The following is a 23,380-nucleotide window of genomic DNA, read 5'->3' on the forward strand; positions in this document are numbered from 1 at the left end:
AACACGTCTCCATCACCAGCTTTGCCAGAGGCGATTCATATGCAGATACCATCTCACGAATTCATGTCCAGCTGCTGCCTTACCACGGATCACATGCAGCTGCTGATATATAAAACACTGTTTCTCCCTACTTCCATCTTCAAAAGTCTGCCTCCTCCACCTCTCAAAAGCCTGTCATTGACAGTTCATCCAGATAGCCACTACAAACACGCAGGCCACAAACACATATAAATCTCTATTGTGAAGGAGGGAATTGCTGCAGCGGCAACAAGAACAAAAAGTAAAAATACTCCACCTGATAATGCTGATACTCTCCATTACTTCACTGCAAACACACCCCTGACATTGCATACCACATCACACCCTCCTCAGCCCATTTCTTCTGCCTTGATAACTATCTTGACAACTACAATTTTCCAGCACCCACCATGCACTCCTAGCACCTGAAAATCCCACCTACTAGTAGTGGAAAAGTAGAGTAACTGGTAGTGAAGCAACAGCAATGCACTTAGGGAGATAAAAGATCTCATGGCAATTTCGCTGGGCACAGCTCAACACTCTTGACTATAATTCCTGTTCTAGCTCAGCCCTGTGAAAGTGAGGGGAACAGGAACTACACACACATAGTAGAAATACTGCCAGTTCATCTCTTTCTCCCATATGGCTCCGCCTATGTAGTGGAGATTGATAATGTTTCTAAGTACCGTTRCTTGAAGAATTCCTGTGCATGAGAACCTGCATATCCCATTCTCACTGTTTTTCCATGCAGGGTGTTAGTGATCTACTCAACACGTGCCAACAGTTTGCTCAGCACAGACCACGGGGTGATGTGTTAGCGCAGAGAGCTCAAGACCCGACGCCGGGCAGCCTCAGCGCGCTGACAGCTCGCCTCTGGTGGGACCAGGCCCGCCGTCCRTGAAAGGCACGAGCGTTCGCAGGTGCCATCGATTTCTGAGCTTTGCAGGATTAAGAGAAGGATTTGAACAGAGTCAGGAATGTCTTGGCAGGATTGACGCATGTTAATAACAGTAATATCGGRGGATAAAAAACTCTTTACTCATTTTCCAGGCCACAGCCCCAGTGAAATCAGTTCGTGGTGGTCACAGATGAGCCTCAGACCTGCATCTTCCAGCATTCTCGTCTTCCAGAACATAAACCTTCATTCACCACGCATTTAAGACCCAAGTCTTCAAAGAGATCTGAGCACTGCAGTACTGTTTACCTGTATGACTCCTGTTAATTTCAGTGGGTATTAAATAAGAATTAGTCAGCTACCCCTCTTGGGCCTAAGCTCAAGTTGCTCTGGTTGTAAAGAGCCTTTAAAGTGTGACCCCAGTGTGATTGATATGAGGCCTGCCTACATCCATCAAACCTAAAAGACCAACCGATACATACAACCCAAAGGTAAAATATAATGGATGGCATTTAAATAGTGCAGGTTTGGATTGCAAACCGTGTGTGAACGATTGCAAATGATTAACTAATCTGCCTCCGTGCATGTGGCTCACCCCAGCTYCCATTAATTCAGCGGAAGTCTTTCCATTACCTCAGTCAGTGTGCGTTCGGGCTTTTCACCTCAGTGAAAGATTTCACACAAGTAAGAGCTCTTATGTTTTGTTGCATTTATTTGTTTGGAGATTGAATGCTGGGTACTATTAGATACGAACCTGGCGTTTACAGAAGTTTCAAACAAAGCCCTCCAATAGGAGCTTTTGCTCTTATATGCATTTTTTTCTACTGAAAAACAGTGTTATTTAGTCAGAGGTTAATAAATGTACCAAGCTTTCAGCATCTGGAGAAATATTAGTCCAAAATAAATTGTATGCTTCACATATTGTTTAGCTCTGGTGTGGTCATTTGATTCCTGAGGAATGAACACATTCTGTGTGTGTAGGACAAACTCTTCACCCTAAGAATGCAATCTAGCAAACACCAGCTGTTTAGGGTTTTAGCCAATAGGACAGGAGGAGAAAAAAATAAAAAAATCTAGAAAGCTGTATTTACAGCTGCATTAGCACTTAATACCATGAATTTCTTTCAGACTCAGAACAAAACTGTCCTTTAAGAGTAGCAAACTTGGACCATAAATGCAAAACAGGGCCTGATTATGAAAGTTCTGATATAAAGCAGGTTTTATTCTTATGGTACTTGTCAAGCCGTCAATGCTCCGTGGTTGCCATGTTTTTCCAAGCAGATGATAAATCTGMAGGCTTTGTGTGGTTTGATATGAGAGCACGGCTTGTGCTATTCTTTCAAGAAATAAAAACAYGCCTGAGACCACAAGATTGTATTGCAGATAAAAAAGGTCCATCTTGCATTGTTTTGTGCTCAGTGATACTAAGGGTGTTGAAGTTCTGCTGACCCAAGCATACACAGTCACTTATTAATTGGAACTGCAGATCCCTTTACTGCAAATGACATTATATGCCCTCCTCCCTAATTACTTAATGAAATCTCCTTGGGTTACAACAATTTCCATATTGAAGTGGGTGGTTCAGGCGTAAATGTAATGACTGGAACTGAAGCAATCCCTTTAAAAGCAGAAGYGTAAGGCCAAAGGTTGTTTCCTATAATTAAATTAAGTAATTTAAAATCAAGTTGGATCAGGTGGGCTATTGTGGTTAAATAGGTGTGTTGGATAGTTTGCATTACCATGTCAGGACACACATGTTTTTGACATGTCTTTTTTTTTTTTTTTTTTAATCTAGTGGTCTGGTAGATGGAAAGATTATAACAGATGCTGTTCCTCAAACAGCCTAGAAAGGTAAATAATCTTAGGATACTCACCAAAGAGGCAGATGTCTCGAATAAGTCGCCTTGCAACTGTCCTGCAGCGTGCCTCCTTCCTGCATTTTACCTYTCTGATGTAGACAGGGGCTGGTATTTGAACAGTGACAAGAGCAAAAGACCCTTGGCCTTGCCTGGGACCTGTAAGAGCTGTGGTAGTACAATAACAGAAGAGGCTGGTTGATAAAATCATAGGGTATGTTATCTTTTACCTAAAGATTTTGGACATTACTCTGTCTTTTATAGTTAGTAGACAGACAGAGGCACTTTTGAGTCATTAGCCCTCTAACAAGCTTAAGGCCTCTGATGAGGAGATACACCATAAATGACAAGAGCTTATTTCTAACCCTTTGATCAAGGAATCAGAACAAGTAGCTCAGACACATGCCATCCCTCATGATTAGGGCCATCTAGCACCAGAGAAAATTTTGTTTTGGATTAATGTTTTAAGCTGCTCAGCCTTYCAAGGGATGTAGCTTTAGGAGAATTAGGAGAACTGTCTTGAGTAYACTGCATCTGATACTAGATGCATGTCAAAACTCCCAGCTGACTTACCTGGCCACTATTAGCTAAGTTTCATCTACTTATACATGAGCACTCCAATCAGTTAAGCTCCTGGAGCACTGAGTTTTAAGGATTTCCACAATGGATATTATTCCAAYTGCCAGGCGTGAGCCAGCAGGATTTTCAGACTGTATACAACCCCATTTAAACACAGGTAGAGAAGGACCAATCCCACCATTCCTTTTCAGCCATAGGTCATCGTGCCAACTCCCAACCCCTCCTTGAGCTGGAAAGATTTTAATCCATTTCTCTCAACTAGCTCGGGGCAGGGCTGTCGAAGTCCCCACCGTTGTAGAAGTTTCATAGCTTTGCATGGGGAAGTGAGAGCAGAGGGGAAAAGAAATCTCTGACGCCTCAACACCGCAGCGCACAGGACTCCCACGCACCGCTGGTGAAACCGGCAGCCAGCTCTTCCTGTTGTGCAGTGACCACTGCAAATCCAGGTCGTAGTCTCTCTCTTGCTTCCTCTCCATGAAGCAGCCCAAAGTGGTGGGCTGAGGTTTGCTCAACGTCTCTCTTCCGCAGCAGGGCTGACAGAAGCAGATCCCACGTGAATAAATCAGTGACTGCTACATTCAAGTGACAGTTCCTTCTGCAATCATTTAAAACTTACTCATCCCCAAAGTGTGTTAATGTTTATTTGAAAGCCCTTTGCTCTCGTGGAGGTATTGTTTTTCTCAGTAGACAGTGCTATAAACAGCTGCATCAATATTTACCTGAACAGAAAAGTATTTACTCTGTATCAGTTCTCTGCTTTTCTTGTGCATTCTCTGGCTGATGGGCTGCAAAACAACATATCCTCATTTCTTCAGTTTTCAAACTGGATGGAAGAGGGATCTTCCTGCTATTTTGCAACATACARCCACATTTATGCCAATGACTGAGCTGCAATCAGCTTTCTTTTAGTGTTAGAAGTGACTGTGTGAGGGTAGGCATGCTATTTGAGCGGGCTTTACTGTAGAGAGCTAGAAGGTGTCGGAAAACATAATTCTTCCCAAGACTAGTTACAAAGTACCAATAACTGCTTACAAAAGCAGAGTTGCTCTGCACACTACACTTACTTGCTGTAACTCATTTTCCAGCAGTTTAAGACCTCTTTTTATCCTTGCAAAAAGGGTAGTATGCAATTTGGGGTGGATGGTGATAAGCGAAGTTGAAAATATAGGAGGTTAAATATCCYCTGAAACTTGCGCTTTCATTTCAGCTGTGGCTGTGTGTGTATGTAGCTGTCTGCAGAACAAAGTTTCAGATCTGGGAAGACACATTCGTTCTGAATTGCAAACAATTTTCTGACCAGCTAAATGAAAATATAAATTCAGGCCGCATTGAGCTGTCTCTGCAGGTCTTTCATATTAATTGTATCACATATTTTTTTGAGTAAGTGTATGTGAGCAAGTTACAAACAAACAAAGAAAAGGACAGAACTGCACGGCAAAATGAGCTAGAGAGACCAGAGGGCAAGATTTGTTGCAGCAAGGAAAATTAGATTGCAGAACTAATACAAACTCCTGTATCAAGGAAGACAAAATAATCTGCTGAGATATGAGGCAATGGGATATTCCCAAGCAGCTGTACCCTATTAAAGATCTTTAAAATGTGTATTTTTTCAATTTCTATCCTTAAAATCTTCTCAATATTCAATTAATCAAGCACCATTAATAACTGCTGAAGAGGTCCTGGACTGAACTGTAAAACTGACTCATTTCACAGTTTCTAAGTGTGGAGGCACACTGTAAAAACAAGGTTTAAGTACTCTCTGATCAACAGTAAGGAGAATATGAGCCATATGCCCATTAATTTAACACAGAATTGTATTCTAGCACCACCTAGCAAACTCTGAAAGCAACTTCAAGTCAGCAAACAGGCCGATACTGTCACTTTTCATCAAACCAGCAATTAATAGTGGCATTAGAATTGGTGGACTAACTAGCGTGGCTGCAGGACAGCCAGAATTGCAAAGTCATGCACATCTTCATTTGGGTCAGGGCTGTGTTCATTCCTGTATGGATGCGATTTATAAGATTAACCCTCCAGGAAGAAACTGTTTAGAATCATAGAATCAGTAAGGTTGGAAGGGACCTCTGGAGATCATCTAGTCCAACCTCCCTGATCAAGCAGGGTCACCTAGAGCATGGTAGACAGGGCTGCATTCAGGCGGGCCTCGAATATCTCCASAGAAGGAGACTCCACMACCTCTCTGGGCAACCTGTGCCAGGGCTCCRTCACTCTCACAGGGAAGAAATTCCCCCTCATGTCCAGGCGGAACTTCCTGTGCTTCAGTTTCTGCCCATTGCCTCTTGTCCYGTCACATGGGACAACTGAAARSAGTTTTTCCCCRTCCCCTTGACACCCTCCCTTCAGGTACTTGTACACATTGATCAGATCCCCCCTCAGTCTTCTCYTCCCCAGGCTGAASAGGCCCAGCTCTCGCAGCCGTTCCTCMTAGGKCAGRTGCTCCAGCCCTCTGATCATCTTTCTGGAAGTAACAAACCAGTTGTTTGGGAATCTGAGTGTTTTGGTGTATGGAGATGACTGAGAACAATAAAATTGTCACAATTGTGACTTGTCAAATAAAGTCAACAGTGGGGTGTATTTTAATTTATCTTTTACTGCAAAATGATAGACTCTGAAGGGAGGTTAGTATTTGTTTCAGATTTTTGTCTTGATATTACTGAGCTAATTTTTATCTGATTATATTAAATGTGTATATATATATATATATATATATATAAATCTATGTCTTCAGAATAATTTCTAGTTATTTTGTGTTTGTGAAATACTGACTGTATGGCCATAGAAACCTAAAATAAATGACATGGAAAATAAGTGTTTCTGTCAGTGACTTGGAATGAATTTATAAGGAGGATATAGAGCACCAACAGTCAGGTGCTGAGAAAGGTTTCGAAAGCAGAAGACCCCAGACACAGACAAAGGGAGTGAACATACTTCTCAGAAAGCCAAATCCCGTAGGACTTACTCAGCTCTCAATTATCCAAGCTGTGTAACTGAAGTCAGTAGGAGTTTTCACTAGAAACATGGCTTAAGGAACTGCAAATGTGAATATATTGGACCAAGCTGCAGTCTGATCTGTCTTCAAGGAATTACTTGCTGAATCTTTTCTCACAACTGGGGACTGAAATTGTTAGATAATGCAGGATTTTATGACATCTGCACAAGATCCAGCGTATTTCAACATGAAACTGTCTTGACTTAGAATTCTGAATCTTCAATGAATGATGCATTTTCTGTTCTTTTGTAGTTGCTAAATTTCAAGTGCAAGGTGTGATACATCTTAAGTATTACCTTTCTTTAATGAAGTATAGGTGTACAGCATGCAAAAAAACGTTACAGAAATGTTTCTGCCATCTTAAACAGAAAGAGGTCTCAGTCAAGCATTACTTGCAAATCAGAGCTGTCCTGGTTATCACAACCTTCCAGCCCAAGGCTGTCTTTGTGCAGCTTAGTGCTTTGTTCCTGTAAAGGGACTTAAAATTATAGCCTAGATCCAAAGGGTTCACCATGGTTGCTTTGCAAAATTCTGGTGATGAAAAGCAGCTGTGAACTGACTTAATCAACCAGTTAAATGGTGTTTACGACTGTCTCAGCTTTCTGGGATAGCACATAGTAGCTGCAGTGAACCATAGGACAGACCCAAGGTTCCCAGTCTGTAACAACRGCACTTGGAAGGGGTCTGCACCATCTTCCTTCCTTCATGCAGTGACAAGTATGGCAAAATCTGTTTCAAATTGGGCAGGGRGAATGCAGCATCTGCTACGGCATGACACTGTCTGCCACAATTCRCCCTGCCCTCACCAGCCAGTAAAAGCTCAGTCAACAGCAATTACTTCGGAGGTTTCCCTCAGAGTGAGATTTATTCTTGGCATCCAAACCTGAGTGCTCTCAATGCAGGAAGACTTGTAAAATTTCCAAGATTTCTGCTGGCTGACTTTACAGTTGGCTGGAGGATGCAGGGGAAGTTTCTGTTCAGCTTATATGGTTTTCGCCATCGTGTCGTTAGCTCCTTTCAAAATAACAGCTTGCCTTCTTGACAAGAACGAATAAACTGGCAAGGCAGTTCTTTCTTTCTCTATCTGGTCTCCAGGAACACCAGAAAATGAACTATCTCTAACTCCATTTAGGGCTTCTTGGCCCGCATGTGCTGCACCACAACAGCAACGATGACAGGAGACAACGAGCATGCTCCAGAGTGCCAGGTGGTCACCAAATGGCAGCAAGCATTATCTSCTACTTCTGCAGCATTAAATAATCCACCAGGCATGTTCTTCTTTGCTTTAACCATTTCCTGGGATACTGTTTCAGACATTACTTGATGCAGGACTCAGCACATGACAGATCCATACGTAGGTAAATATCATAAATCTCTCTAACTCTTAGAAATCTTAGAAAGGAAAGAAAACTTACAGGCTGCTTTGTCCTGTATATGTGAAGGAAGAATCTGGATTTGTTGCTATAATAACAAAAGTGATCTTTGTTTTCCATGGCAAACACCTTTGATCTCTCAGAAAGAAAAAAAAAATCTTAAGAATATTTTTTTGTGCTCCAATGCTTTGGATAGCTCAGACTAATTCTTTTGATTATTGACCTCGGTTGCAAAATAATTTTTCGTAAAGAAAAATTAACTGAATATTTTTGTGACTAGCAATCTGCCAAATAATTTGTCTCTTAATACCATCTATTTATATTTTTCCTCTCAGTCCTTTATGTTATCTCAAGATTCCCAATACAAAATCTTTGAGTTTGGATRTGTTTATCATCAGGCATGAAACATGGGATATTATGCAATAAGAATGCTGTCTTGAGAAAACTAGAACAAAATCTTATCCAAATGTCTTTTGAGTGTGAACATATACATTCAAGTAAGTAGTCTGGTTCTGATATTTATTCATGAGCTCAAAGGCCTTCAAACATCTTGAAAGTAGTTCTTTACATTTGTGTTTTAACTATTAGGTGAGCAAGCTTGATAAAGTCAATAATGAGCAGCATCTGTTGAAGATTATAGTCGGTAATATATTTGAGAGTACTGTAGTGAATGGGGTTTGTAATTAAAAGAACTGAATTAAGCTAGCTCTTCTGGGACTAGTGGTCTGAGTTTGGCTAAGGAAAGAAATAAAGGAGAGCGCATACAGAAGAGAAGAATCCAGAAAGAGAAGACCTTTTGAAAGAGGAGATGGTTGAATTTTCAGCAAAAGATGAAAGGCATAAAAGCTCTTTAAGGGCCCAATTCAACAGTGAAAAGAGATTAATTTTGGTGAGCTTTTACTTACGGGCAAAACAGACCCGCAAGGCTCAAAGAACCATATTTTTTTTCCTTTATCCAATAGCAATTCAATATACATGGTGTTTTTATACATATGGCATGTTGCATTGCTTTGCCTGTCTGTGGGGTCCTGTTCCTATCTGTCTGCCATTCTGAGTAATGACTTAAAAATTATTGCATTTTTTTCCAAATACTATGTCAAGTATTGAAACTATTCTAGGCAGATACTATAGATAGCATATACTATAGTCTATGGAATATTATTTGTACTAAGGCCTTAGGCAAAAGGAGAAATCATGCCCTGGGCATTGTGTCTTAAGACATGAACTTGAAAGCAAGTATAAACACTATGTGTTTTAGGGACATTTGAARTGAAGACATGGAGGCATTTCCAGAAGATGCTGGAAGAAGAACCACTGCAAAGAGCCAAGGAAAAACATTTATCCGAARGAGCTGCAAACCTAAGGTTAAATAAGTGTATTTTTGCTTTCTTTTCCCTCATGCTACAAGTTGGTCAGCTAGAAAACAGTGTTTCTTGTTGACTCATTTCCCATGGACAGCAGCACTGGTCATGTTATTTGCTTTTCTTAAAACCTTTCAGAAATTTTGGAGCTTTRTAAAATGTCAGATATTTTGAAATATTCTGTTTCATTTATAATGCTGGTATTCAAACCAGAAGTAATGAAGCTGATACAGTTCTAATACTTGAAATGCTACTTACTTTGTAAAGCTGTACATAGAATCCAATAATGAATCCTGGGACACAGGACAGTTTATCACTATAAAGTAATTATTCGTTGACTGCTGAGCCAGCTGTGTTGAATTTACATCTTGGAGCGTAAAGATGCCAAGGCATCTTTAAATCTCAGCCTTTAGTTTAGATTAGACATGTTAAATGATAGTATGTTTTTTATTTTTTATGCTGTGCTACAGTTAACTAATTCTAAAAAAAAAAAAAAAATCTTTTTGAGGTAGTGCAGACTAAATAAATTAGAAAGAGGATTCATAAGAAGGAAGTGTTTTTGCAGACCAACCCATTTATCCTTTAAAATGCTCTCAGAGATGCTAAATGGTCTACCCCCAGAGATATTGATGTCTTTGGACCCTGAGACTGTATTCTGTCCATGTTAAAACAGAAACAAGACTTATATTAATGTTAAATAAAGCTGAATGGATTAGTAAATACTGTATGAAAAGGAAAGCCCCTTTGTTTGTAAGTGCTTTTATATATGCAAATACCTATATGGAACCTGTGGGTAAGTGTCAGTGCATTATTTCCTCTGGGCTCACATCACATGAAGTCACATCTCCCCAGATCACTCTAGGGTACAGGAGAAGGACTTAGCAAGCCAGCTGCAGCACAAAGAATAAAGAAGTATAGGTCTCCTGAGACCTAGTCCGTTGCTTTAGACAAAAGTCATGGTGCATCAACCTGCTCTTATGGCCTGCCTCACGGAATTACAGCCGGTGACTTCATTCCATAGCCAACAGTTACGCTGCAGCRTTGCAAACCCCTCTGCTGTTAGTGGGGCCTTCCTGTGCAGGCAGCTTTCTTAGATGGTTCCCTCTGGGCTTCCATGGCTCCGTGCAGGAGCAGTGCACTCAGCACTGCTGGTGGGAGGCTGCATGTGGCAGATGTGTGGCAAACAACTCTGTAAATATGGAGGATTGGTGTTCTGCTGTAACTCRGTGGGGCTTGCCATGAGAATAAAAAATTAGAAAAGGCAATAGCTCCCAACTGAAAAAAGTTCCCAACATGCATTTGAAAGACAAAGGAGAAAACTCAGATCTTTGAAGATCTGACATCTGATGTCCTAAGGAAGTTGCATGTCTTGTTTTGCCATTGCTTGGYGCTAAGGAAGCAAAACAGCTGGTAAATGTGGCTTTGGACCTGCAGAATGCGGGAAGAAAGGGGAGAAGATCACCAAAAGACTGARTGGGATTTAGAGACAAAGGAGCAGATCTGAGAAAAGGTTTTCATCTCAAAGTGTTAAAATCTGTAAATGCCCAGCTTTCTAATCCCCAACTTTTGTAGCCCAATCCAGACACTTCTTCAGTGCRGTTGGGGACCTCAGGTTCAGCTCCAAACTTGCCTGAGTGCTGAGTAAGTAACTACCTAGCATGAMCACAACTAATTATCCAGCATGGAAATCCTGGAGTGAGGTAATTTAATCCTCCTCTCACAATTTAATCCTCATAAAGCCTTGTAGGAGCCTATCTATTGAAATAAAGATCCAAGTTTAATGATCCAGAACCTTGTTGGGAAGGTCAGTATTTGTGACATTTGATTTCTAATTATTATCCCAAAGAACTGAGCAGAGCCTGCCCTTTTCTTTTAAAATCCATCTGGAAAAACAGAATGCAAGAAGAGCAATAACAACACTGCTAAGACAATACATGCAAGAAAAAAGAGGGCACTGGAGGTGTCGGGCAGGTGATTTCCCTCCAAGGACAAGCCAGGAAAGGGGATAGGGAGTTGTGGCATGCTAAGACAAAAGTTTTCTTTGCAGTTTTAGACAGAATGCATTTTTTTTTCCAGTGAAATAAAAGCAGAAAGCATTGGCACTTCACTCCACCCTTTTTAAATCAGGTATTYCTGATTTATATGCACGGAAGAAAAAACACTTTTCAATGAATTTGCTTTACAATGGAAAAATGTTGACCTGTTCTTACACAAGGTCTTTAAACATGATCATTTCTGAAAGAATTTGTCTCTGAATTCTCATCTATTCTGGAAATCTCTTTGACTGAGTGTTTGGTCTGGAATATTTGTGAAAAATGATCACATATAAAACATACAGCTGAGATATTTTCTTAGACTGTTTATGAAAGCATATGGGATTACTTTTCAGATAAATAAGTTCCTTATTTTCAGCATGTATCTATAAAGGGGAAAACAGAACAAACTTCTAATTGTTGCAACACACTTTATTTTGTCAGGCAAATAATATTTTAGATAGTCAATTAAATAGCACTATGTTATACTACATTTTGTTCTTCTTACACACTATATAATGCATATTCACTGTAATTACAGTTTCATCATGCTAAGAACTTATACACATACCTACACTTTTAAAAACAGCGTTTTCTTAATAAAACACACATATCTACAATAACAACAATTGCAAAAGAACACATCGTTAAGTCGAGGTTTCAGCAAACTTTACAAACTACACAAAACAAAAATAGCAAAAAAATAGCAGAGAACGTATCTTTACATTTGGTGAAGTTGTGTCTAGAAGTCATTTTGCTTTTGCATTTTTTAAGGAATAGAATTATATACATTATTTAGTAATCCTTAAAATAGGAAGTATTAAATAGCACAAACAATATTACAGTCCTAAGTTTTGGTGATACCTACAATAGAGGAACTATTTTAAACAAATAAAAATTGCTGTCTGTCTATTCTGTACATTTAGGGCCAAACACTTAGCTGGTACAAACCATAGTACCTATATGGACAATGTGGAAGTTGCATGAGTTTATACCAGCTGAGAACCTGGCTCCTGATTACTCTATACACAGAGGAAGTCTGTGAAAGCATGGAAGCTTGGACCGGTTACATGTTGACAGAAGCTTATTTTTATATATATATATATATATATTTATATATATATATGCTGAAGTTTTCATGCAGCAGGAAAAATGTTAGTTTAAGTGTAATCCCTTAAACAGTCATACCATAATAATGGTATATGAAGCAGCTTTAAAAATATTATTTTATAATCATATGAAACTCTGAGCTATGCTGATTGTTTTAACGGAATCCCCTATTGCCAATATTCTGTTAGAAAACAGTGTAACTATAATTTCTGAGGCCTAATGGGGGCCTGTTAAAATATCTCTGTACCTAACCACTTAGAGAGTAAATTGTACCCTTAAGTACTTATTAACCACTGTATTTCATCTGGAAAGAATTATGATCCTCACAATAGACATTAATATCACACTCAGTCTGCAGTGAATCTGCTGGGGAAATGAGGAAGAGCATGGTAGCATACAGAGCATATGCACTAGTGTCATTCTAGGAGGTAGTTCCATTTCGTGGCACTCAAATTTTTGGTTTGCAACTTAAGCACTTCAGAAGTCACTCATCCTCAGGAAAAGAAAAAAAAGTAATTTGCTGCACTAAAAGTTAGCTGGGGAAAAAAACTCTCATTTTTATTTACCTCTCTCTCTCTCTCTCTCTCTTTTTTTTTTCCTCCTCAGAATCTGCTTTGCCAGCTTTTGGAGTCACAGCCAAGCTCACTGTAGCCAAAGTTTCCCTATGTTTTCCATAAGGAAGGACCTTAGCTAGCAGGGGCTGTGTGTTGCATAAATATACATTTAGGCCTTGATAAAGAAGAGCACTTAAATACGTGATAATATGTAAGCACGTAAGCATTGCTATCCCCTTCGAAGCAAGTAGTGAGCACATGCAGTCAAGTCCCAAGAGCTCCCACCAGAGTCAAAGGGACTTAGAGACAAGGTTTAAGTGGTTTGCTCAGGGCACTTTTCCCGGCTATTCTGTATCTGGTGGTGATAAATTGACATATCCAACTCTGGTATCAGTTAAATACTAGTGTTAACTCCATTGCACTAGATCCTAATGTACACTGGCGTAGCTCCAGAGATGTCCTTCTAACTCCTGTAGATTTATTCCCAGTGTATTCCAACAGAAGCAGAATCAAAATAATGCCCAAAGAGTTTCAACAAATGTTTATAAAAATGCTTAAAACTGTACTTCTAAATAGAGAATCCTCTGTTACTGGAACTAACAACTTTTTTAAAAATATTTTTTCTTATCTTCTCTGGGTTCAGAAGTTATTTTCCTCCTTTTGCTTAGAAATTTACATTTTCTTCAGCTGAACATAATTAATTAGCTTATATTGTTGTATAGCAACATAAAATATCAGGGAATAAAATATCATATTTATAAGGTCATATAAATTAAATCCTTGTTATGTATCTCCTGTGAACAGACCCACTGGATTCCAGAATCCTCTCACATAGTGAAATAACCAAGATTTGTTGCTACTTTTTGGCATTAGTGCTGATCAAAAAAGGTGATAGCTTTTCCCAAGACGGTTTGATAGATGCACACTTACCCAGTCTTCAACTAAACACACTTCGTTAAAAATTCACACACAAAAACATTTTTGTTTAAATATGCCTTTCAAAACGTTTTATTTTTGAGGTTTTGACCAGAACTATTTTTTTTTTCAGTTTTTATCTTCCCCTCTTTTTTTTTTCTTTTCCTACTCTTCTTGTCAGTAGAAAGCTGACAAAAAGGAGTAAATTATGACAAGAACACTGAAAAGAAAAAGGGCAAAAAGACGGTGCTCATCACTTGTTTCCACATTGTGGACCATCTCCAATTTAATCATGGAACACATTAAAGTTAACCTGCGAGTTTAGCTTCTGAGTAAACTGTACAGTACGCCTACATTCTGCATCTGAAGCAATTGGAGTGCAACTCTGAAAAATAACTAAAATACTTAAGTCACTTAGGTGCTTTTCAAAATTGTACCTACAATGAACATTCTCATGTTAGCTTTGTGCCACTTTTAAAGCTATGTAGTGTTACAGGACATCCTATATTAATAGAAATCAATATGAGCAGACATATTTTAAGTTACATTCCAGAACTTATTAATTTATTACAACTCATACTATGCACAATAATCAGTGTTTCCTCTGATAAAGTATAAAAACAATTATTCATTTCTGTTCTCCTACTTGTTCCTTCATTTGACCTCTGAATGAAACATTTCTACTATACTTTACTCGCTTCCTATCTGCACACATTCACATGATTTGAACAATGAGTGAAAGCTGTAAACCCAATATTGAACCGTAAACAAGTAGAAACTCATGTTCTTAAATGCAGTGCAAGGAAATCTTAGTACCATCCCACTCTGAGCATGCATCTTAACTCAGATTCTTTCACCACYAGTCTGTTTGGTACAGTTACAGAGTCATAAAATAATACACTGACTTTTTAAAGATTTCTGTTGAACTGTAATTAAATATTGATATGTCAAACGTGAATCTGGTTTAAGATAAATACTCAGTTTTGCTTCTAGGACAGGGCTCAGCCTAGTGCCAGTAAGCATCTAGGAAATAAAATGCTCCGATATTTTTCTTAAGTTACACTGCATTTTATTGTGAGGAGAATCTTTTCTGAGGCTTGTTGGATTTTCATTTAAATTTTTATCAAGTTTGCTCAAATTTGTTCTCAATAGACAGATATTTACCCCCCTACAGTGAGGACAAAGACATCTATTGCTACATAATAAAATTAAGATCCAGGTAACTGATTCCTTCTATTTCTACTTTTCCTGCTGTTAATAAGGGCCTTTAATTTGCTGTAGTCCCCTCTCATCTTCTGGGATTCTTCCCTTTGCTGACCTTGCTGTCTACTGTCTTTGCAATACTGATTAATCATCTGCATCTCTGAATGACTGAAAGCTCCTACAAAATCCTTTGGGTGGAACTGCAGCGCTCGTACTGAACTGGCCCAGGTCCAAGGGGACCACTTGTCCGTCATGAAGGCCACCATCTCTGGATCCAGCACTTTGAAATTGATCTTGGCTAGCGTTTGCTTGAAGCTGTTCTCTGTTGCAATGCAATGGTAAAGTCCTCGATCAGTATCTTGGACAGAGCGAATCAGGAGTCCTTGCTCAGTAGCTATGATCCTTTCATTAAGCTTGACCTAAAGGGCAAAAAGGCATAAGAAAAATTTTAGAGGATGTTATGGAACAATGCAGTATCAGATTTCCCAGTAAGTCTATTTTCAAGTGCCTCCTTCTTAAAGGGTTTCTTCCTTCTTAAAGGTATTCTATTTTGCTTTAGCATATGTCTCCCAGTGATCAATGTTATTACTAATGTTAGGAGGTAGTTTACCTCAATTTAAGTGTCTGGAAGGAAATTTTTTTTCAGTATTTTTGTTCATTATGTTACAGTAGATTTGACTGGGATGAAGACAAAGGTACAAATGTGGAGACTAGATGAAAGAAGAGTTTTCATCGTGTTAAAATAATGGAGCTAAAAAAATTAACTTTTATTTGCTAGGGTTACAACCCTGAGAACTTCTCTTCCAACATCAGAAGTTGCAGCTGTTACTTGGTGGAAGAAAGGTGCAGGATAAGGCTGAGGATGGATCTGTCTAAACAAACAAGCTCATATATAAACTAATGAAGTACAGGCTAGATAAATGGGCAGTGAGGTGAACTGAGAAATGACTGAACTGCTGTGCTCAAAGCAGCAGTACAAATTCCAGCTAGTCAGCAGTAGCGTCCCCCAAAGGTGGATAAGGCAGCCAATACAGATAACATCTTCATTAATGACCTGCATAATGAGATCAAGTGTACCCTCAGCAAGGCTGCAGATGATACAACTGGGAGGAGTCACTGATGCACTGGATGGCTGTGCCACCAWACAGAGTGACCTCAATGAGCTGGAGAAATRGACTGAYAGGAACCTCATGAAGTTCAGCAAAACAACTGTAAAGTCCTGCACCTGGAGTGGAACAACCCAATGCACCAGTACAGGCTAGGGTCCAGCCATCTGGAGAGCAGCTTTGCAGAGAAGGACCTGGGGGTCCTGGTGGACAACAAGTTGACTAGTCAGCAATGTGCCCTTGTGACCAAGAATGCCAGTGGTCTCCTGGGCTGCATTAGGAAGAGTGTTGCCAGCAGGTCGAGGGAGGTGATCCTTCCTCTCTACTCAGCCTCGGTGAGGCCATATCTGGAGCGCTGGGTCCAGTGCTCGGCTCTTCAAAATAAGAGATACATAGGCCTACTGGAGGAAGTCCAGCRAAGGGCCACAAAGATGATTAAGGGAGTGGAGCATCTCTTATATGAAGAGAGGCTGAGAGWGTTGGGACTGTTCAGCCTGGAAAATATAAGATCCTCCTCAAGRAGGATCTGATCAGTATTTATAAATATTTAATGGGAAGGTATAAAGAAGGAAGATACTCTTTTCAGAGGTGACCAATGACAGGACAAGAGGCAATGTGCACAAACTGAAACACAGGGAATTCTATCTGAACCTAAGAAAACACYTCTTCACCGTGAGGATGGCTGAACACTGGAGCAGGTKATCCAGAGAGGCTGTGAAGTCTCCACCTTTGGAGATATTCAAACCCAGTCAGGTTTTGAYGTGGTCCTGGGTAACCTGCTCCAGATGACCCTGCTTGAGGAGGGCTATTAGAGTGGATGKTCTCCAGAGGTCCCYTCCAACTCCAAGCATTCTGTAATTCTGTAAATGTTTTGAGTGTGAAGTTCCAAAGAACTCTATGCATATTGTCGAGTCTACAGCTTGGTATAAAAGTGTTCATAGAAATAGTATTACTTGGGATTAGTTCATTAGAATCCTACAAAAATTCTCTACTATCCTGTTTCTTTTCTTGCTTCAGACTATGGACAATCCCAGGAGATGGTCGCATCACTCAAAAGAAGCAAGATACCATATCTTATTTAGTTATCAACTGATTATAAATCATGGTGCATGTCCCTTTGCATATCAGCTGTGAAGTAAAAAGTGCTAATTTAATCCATTATGTGACAATATCAGTGCTGGTATTTCTATGAAATTTTTTCTTTTTTGCCACTGGACTGTGCTTATATGCAATTTTCTTCAGAATTCATTTAAAAGCTTTTCTGTTCATGTGAAAAATTTGAGTCAGATTTTGGGGTAAGATTTTTAGAATTCAGAGATTCAGTTTAGCTTGAAATACAGTGAAGCCTTTAATTATTTGTCTGTTGCTACATTAATTCTAATATAATTACTGAACATAAGAAAAGTAAAAAGGGAAGTGTTTGGCTGAAGCAAGGAGTTAAAGAATTGCACCTGCATTGCCAGGGCAGGGCTTGAGTCTTAACAGAGTACAGCAGAGAAACAGCAAAGAAAGACTCTGTGGAAGGCTTRTAAGTCCTCTCTGACATTGGAAATCAGCCTGATAGGAGAGTACTGTTTTTCAGTATTTCTAATCTATCAACAGACACCATATTACTTAATTTTTCTTTACAAAGGAAGTTCCTTTTTATTCATCAGTAACTGTCCTGGATTTGAAATGGATTTTTTCCCCTTTCATATTACTTAAGGAAGGCACATTCCCCATAAACAATCATACTGTATATTACAGTGCTGAAACTTGAGAGCCTTAGAGAGTGCAGTAATGGAAAATGTGATTGCACCATAGTGGGGAAATGCTTTTGTCAATACGTGTTCTCAGCTTGAACTACTTTCTTACTACGGAAACCTTTCACATTTCTCCCACTTTTGCCTTTTATCTCTTCAACTGCACCAAGGGGCTACTGGCTGCAGACTTCTTCCTGAACTTTAYACAGCTTATTGCTTTTATGCCTACTTCCTCCGTTCTGTAAGATGTCCTAAGTGCTGCAAACTTCKGTTTTGCTATTAGTAAGATGTGAAAGAAAAAATCATTAATTAGTTCCCTGGCTTTAGGGGCGGGCTGGAATTTTCTAATAGGTGCTTTGCTCTGTCAGAAATCAGTGGGACTGAGGAACCAGTCGCCAGTCTGAAAACCCTGCCCTTATTCACGTGGGAAAAGCCCCGGTCACTGCCTCGTGTCCATGCAGACTCTCCAGCCTGCTTCACTGTAGCCAGATTGCCTGAAAAAGGACAAAAGCTATCTCACCTTGGCCAGATGAACGGATTAGATGATCACTTAAAGTCCCTTCCTACCGTTCCGGTTACTCACCTCTTTCCTTCTGTCGTTGTCTTTCTGTAGTAACCATTTAATAGAAGCCTGAGGAGATTTGGGTGTACATTCAAGAAAGGTGGTGTTGTTTTTTACTCCATACTGGATGATTTCAGCAGCATTTCTGTATGCTGGAAAGAAGATGATGACAGGTCAGGTTACTGTAAATGATAGTTTGATATAGAAAGCAAGTAACTACATATTTGCACTATTAGCAAATATATAATTTTCAGGTCAACTGAAATATGTATGATCCTGATGCTTGCCAACAATCAGTAATTTAGGGCACAGAGATTTAAAGGAAAAGGAATGAAATGTGAAGAAGCATAGCCAGCTCCAAGTACCATCTTTTTTTGGTCAGGCACGGTCTGCTCTGAGAAAGTTGAACACCTGCAGGCTGGTGGATAAATGCAGAGAAATGTAAATTCTAGACACTTGACTGACTTGTGTCCTGCTCAGAAAGCTCTGCTGAGAGAATAACAGAGTTCAGGAATATTCTCTGAAATGTGCTCATTCTCACGAGACTGGGTAACTTATCTGGAACTGTTCAAAGCAGAATAAGGTATTTATTAACACTTCACAGTTTATGGGCTGGGGCAATACAGCTGGTGTGACTCGGAATACAGCATGCCCTAGAGAAGGCTCCGTCTATCCCAGCTGTCTTGCAGTATCCTAAGGAGACAAAAGAGGGCAGACTCTACTCCCACTCATCCATTTCTGTTACTAACAAAGCAAGAAAAGGACTTTGATCTAAATCTGAGATGCAATGAGTAAGCAGACAGGCCAGCAAGAGAGACCAAGACAGATTTATTGTCCTCCAGCAACACAAAGGCAAATGCTGAGTGCATGTCATCGCTTAGATTAATTTTTACCCCTTTATAGTATCAATAGATGAACAATCTGCAGTTGCAGATAGGAAATATTAAATGTTCATTGCTTTGCTCAAATAATAATATTTATCATCAAAACAACCTAATTCCAGATTTAAAAGTTTACATCATATACGATATACAAATTCTATTTCTTGRTTCAAGAGCAATCAATGGATACAACATAATATGAGAAACAGAGTCACCTAGAAATCTAAGATGTATAAAACGATCTGATTTTAGACAGTCATAAGACTGATTTTCCTCATACTGTACTTTATCTTCCATTCTCTTTACCTTATTTCATCAACTGATATGTGAAATTGGAATCTATGCCACTAAAAGAAGATTCTGTTTGGCTTTTGTGCTTTAATGTCCTTAGCACATTTATGAAGCTGTACCAAAATTAGCTGTAATTTTCAGAAAAGAGTGCAGAGAGATGTTGTATTCAAAGATCATAAAWTAGCAAAAATGTTATCAGTGGACTGTCGGATGTAGCTGTATGTAACATACTCAGACCATAATAAATTTTTGTTTTTATATACATTGTGACTAGGTGTATCATAGAAAAGCACTTTTATATTTTTAATTGATTGATAGATATCTMTCCTCCTTGCCCACTCCATACTATTGCTACTCTATAAGTGCTAAGAAAAAGAGTGAGAGAGTGCAAATGCATTTTCCTAATAGCCCTAAGAACTAACAAAAGCTTTACAGTGTTAAGGACTTCACAGAACATTTAAAAAGCTGTCATACAAAACTCTTAGATCTTGATCTATTTAAAAATAGAAATACACTAAAAATGCTCAATTTATATGAGTGAAGAGATCTAAGGCATGCAATATATCATACTTAAAGCCTTAGTTTCAAAATGATGATTCTTTATGAACTTGGATGATTTCTTGCTACATCTGACTTTCAGCCTTTTTGTCTTCTGTATAGATTTCATTTTTCTCCCAGTATAATTTTGCTATAAATGGATTTATATTTATTGAATTATATTTTGAATATTACTGTTTCTTTTTATTATTTATTCTACTGCAGGGGAGGGGAGACACAAAAAAACAAAACCAACCCCTGCCACCTACCTACGGTATATCCCACTGCTGTCCTGACCTCACCAAAACATCCTTAAGAACTGCTAAAACATCAACCTATAAATAAATCTACCTTAAGAAAAAAACAAGAACTCTGTCTCACAGAAACTGGCCAGGTTGGCACCCCTCAGCCAGAAAGCAGACAGTTGACATTCTCACATTTTCCAGGCTGAAACAGGAGACACCCACCCTTAGCACAGACAATAAGCTGTGGTCAGAGCACATGCCTGCAAGGTAGGAAACTCAGGTCAAGTTACTGCATGATTCAGAGCCTCAGCTTTAATGTGGATGTCTCAGAGCTCAGGTGCATACCCTAATCATGGGCTCATCTTTCATAATCACCTGCTGAGGCTTCAACTTTAGCTAAGTGATCTGAGTCATGGGGAAAGACTGGGTATCTCTCCAGATTAGCAGCTGGAGCAGGATTAGTCACATTCTGACTGATGGAGCTATGGCCTGCTGACTCCTGTGGCTTATTTTGTCCCAGGAGATTCTTCCAGGACYCAGGAAACCATTCAGATGGAATTGTTTTAAATGATGTTTTCATAGATAACTCTTAGAGCATTTCTCTTTTATTTAATTAAAAAAAAAAAAAATTACCAGGAGGTCTAATATTTAGTTTCCAGATGGCATAAGTTAGAATGCACTTTGAAATGCAGGCTGAAAACTAGAGGTGGAATGAGCCTGATTCTCTAATGTGTGCCCTTCATTTGATGGKATAGGTTGTCACAGCCTTGCTCAGACATACTGGGGTTAAAAAGGATTATATTCCCTTGCTGTATGTATCTACTCTAACTAGAACTTTGGCCGTATTTGACTGATGTCAATATGTCAGCCTGGAGTAGATGGGGAAAGTGGTGGTTCAGAGGGGCAGGGCATTGGCTCCTCTGTCCACCCTCGGTATGACAAGACTGACTAAACAGTTGTACAACCAGAAATAAGGGACTCTGATAGAAGATTTGGAGGAATTTATTTTCCCATGTGACTGTAGAAATGGAAGAATCATAACTCAAAAGGCAAGGTGTATCTTTTACTAGCCATTTGCTGAAAGATATATTCCAAAATAYAAACTCTTCTCAAATGTTCAGAATAATCCTGAGGTCCAAGACTTAAATTCATTAAGAGGCATTAATAAAGACGGAAAGGATTTAGAAGTATAATAGCCCTTGATTTCACTTTATCTGTTTCTAGTCAACATTGCTAACTTCTCRTTTCTTCTATGCTATACCATGGTTTAGCATTTTATTGTATGTATGCAGGTTTCATGTAAATGCAAGGAAAGGTGTTAAAACAAAACAGAACAAAACTCAGACTTGGAAGATAATTATGCTTTACCAGTAAACCACATAGATAATGTGAGTGATGATGAGTCATATAAAGGAAAGCCGTGTGCTCTTTATATAGCACGAGGATTTCTAAATTACAGTACCTTTCAGGTTGAAACCTCGACACTGAGTCAGAGGGTTTCCATGTCTCACGTCTTGCCTGCGACTCCTCCTGAAATATTGTACAAACACAGAATGTTATTTCAAGATAGTTACACTGCAAATAAACACTTTTTTTAAAAAACTAAGATCCAATATTAGTGGAAGTTTTCATAACCTAAGGTGAGTGTGCTTTACTACTGGCAGGCATATAGTGAAGATACTGGTTTGGAGAGTAACTAGTTTGCAGAAGTTAGTAAAACTTTTGTTCTTTGGTAGGTAAAGAAATTTTGCAATAGAGATAKAGAGATGGAAGGAGTACAGCTGATACAGAAAACAGACAGAGGTTCACTGTTGCAACACCAGTAACACTCAGAGCCAGAACCCTGAACTGGAGATCTTTATAATGGCAAGCACCAAAGAAGGGGTCCATAAGTCCTAATGCTCTCTTCTATCAAACTGATAGAAGATGATGCCATAGAGAATGTTCTCTCCTTCATTTTTGGTTGCATACCTGCACACTCTATTTTTTTTTAATTTTACTAGGCCTTTCTCTCAAAACTGACTACYAGTACCATATTTTAATTTAGTAGCAGAGAGGCTGGAATATTCACCCCAAATGATGGAGAACTGAGGTTTAATTCTGTCATCTATTTTAGGTTATGTGAATTTTTTTGTTCCAGAAGATACCCAAATTTGTAAAATCTCTGAATACTTCCCAAAAAGACTTTATTCTATTATTTGGATGATAGATGCAAAATTTTGATCCTGTAGCAAAGTAGCTAGGGAGCTTACTGGGATGAGGAATACCAGCGTTTAAGTCCCTATGGCAGTGAATACTTCATATCAAATAYGATTATAGTCACTCAAACCACCATTGCTATAGCCTCCAAACACTTAAAAATTCATTGAAAAATTAAAAAAAAAAATCAGTTGAAAGACTGATGCACATTTAGCCTTTCTATAGCCTAGGAAATAAAGGTCCTAAACCCCTCAGATGGAGATGTAAATTGAAYCTACAAGTCCCACATTCTGAACAGTGGTTTAACTGTTGCATTTCTTGGTAACACGGGAGGATCTGCAGTTCTTCCTAATGTGTCTTCCTGAAAATCCTCCTGCTTCATGCAGGTATGTAAGATTCCTAGCTTATGAATCTCACTGAAAATTAAATGCAATCAAGTGCTGAGCTGCACAACATTCCCATAGCTCAGTTAATTCAAAAACACACAGGAAGATAGTTTTATCTTCATAAATAAGTTATAGAGRAGAAATTAGATGTCTAAATACATGAGCAATTGAACTTCTCTGGATTAATTCTTGACTGAACTAGATAAAAACCTTCTAAAAACCCTTCCCTTCCTGTCCTGTCCCATCCCATCCTAACTCTCCCTCTCTCCTTTCTTCCTGTCTATTGGTGGGAGATTTGCTAGAACACTGTCTTAGCCTGTTCCAATGGCCATTCTTCAAAAAAGAATACTTCACTTTCATTTTGAAACTATCATTTCCTTCTAGCCACTGTATTCCAAAGTACTCATGCTGGTAAGCTCATCATCAAATGAATGTCTCATAATCCCCATCAGAGACTATGGATCACATTTGGGATGCTTTTATGAAAACGGCAAGGGGGAGATGGTGAGGGAATCATAGAATCA

The 23,380-nt window shown here is 39.1% G+C and overlaps 1 protein-coding gene across 1 annotated transcript in view; it reads right to left on the bottom strand.

The window, feature by feature from the left end:
* Positions 1-11,536: 11,536 nt before the first annotated feature.
* The window catches only part of SEMA3C (semaphorin 3C), a 130,749-nt gene continuing 118,905 nt past the window's right edge, over positions 11,537-23,380 (bottom strand). Inside the window, exons 16-18 of the mRNA XM_085298858.1 lie at positions 21,734-21,801; positions 18,339-18,469; positions 11,537-15,326 (exon numbers count right to left, since the gene is read on the bottom strand). Coding sequence (XP_085154984.1) covers positions 14,913-15,326; positions 18,339-18,469; positions 21,734-21,801 — 613 coding nt within the window. The 3' untranslated portion in view covers positions 11,537-14,912. The remainder of the gene's footprint in view (positions 15,327-18,338; positions 18,470-21,733; positions 21,802-23,380) is intronic.

This window comes from Rhea americana, unplaced genomic scaffold (assembly GCF_003343005.1).
Source record: "Rhea americana isolate MKP2758 unplaced genomic scaffold, rheAme1 scaffold_1, whole genome shotgun sequence".
Classification (NCBI taxonomy): Eukaryota; Metazoa; Chordata; class Aves; order Rheiformes; family Rheidae; genus Rhea; species Rhea americana.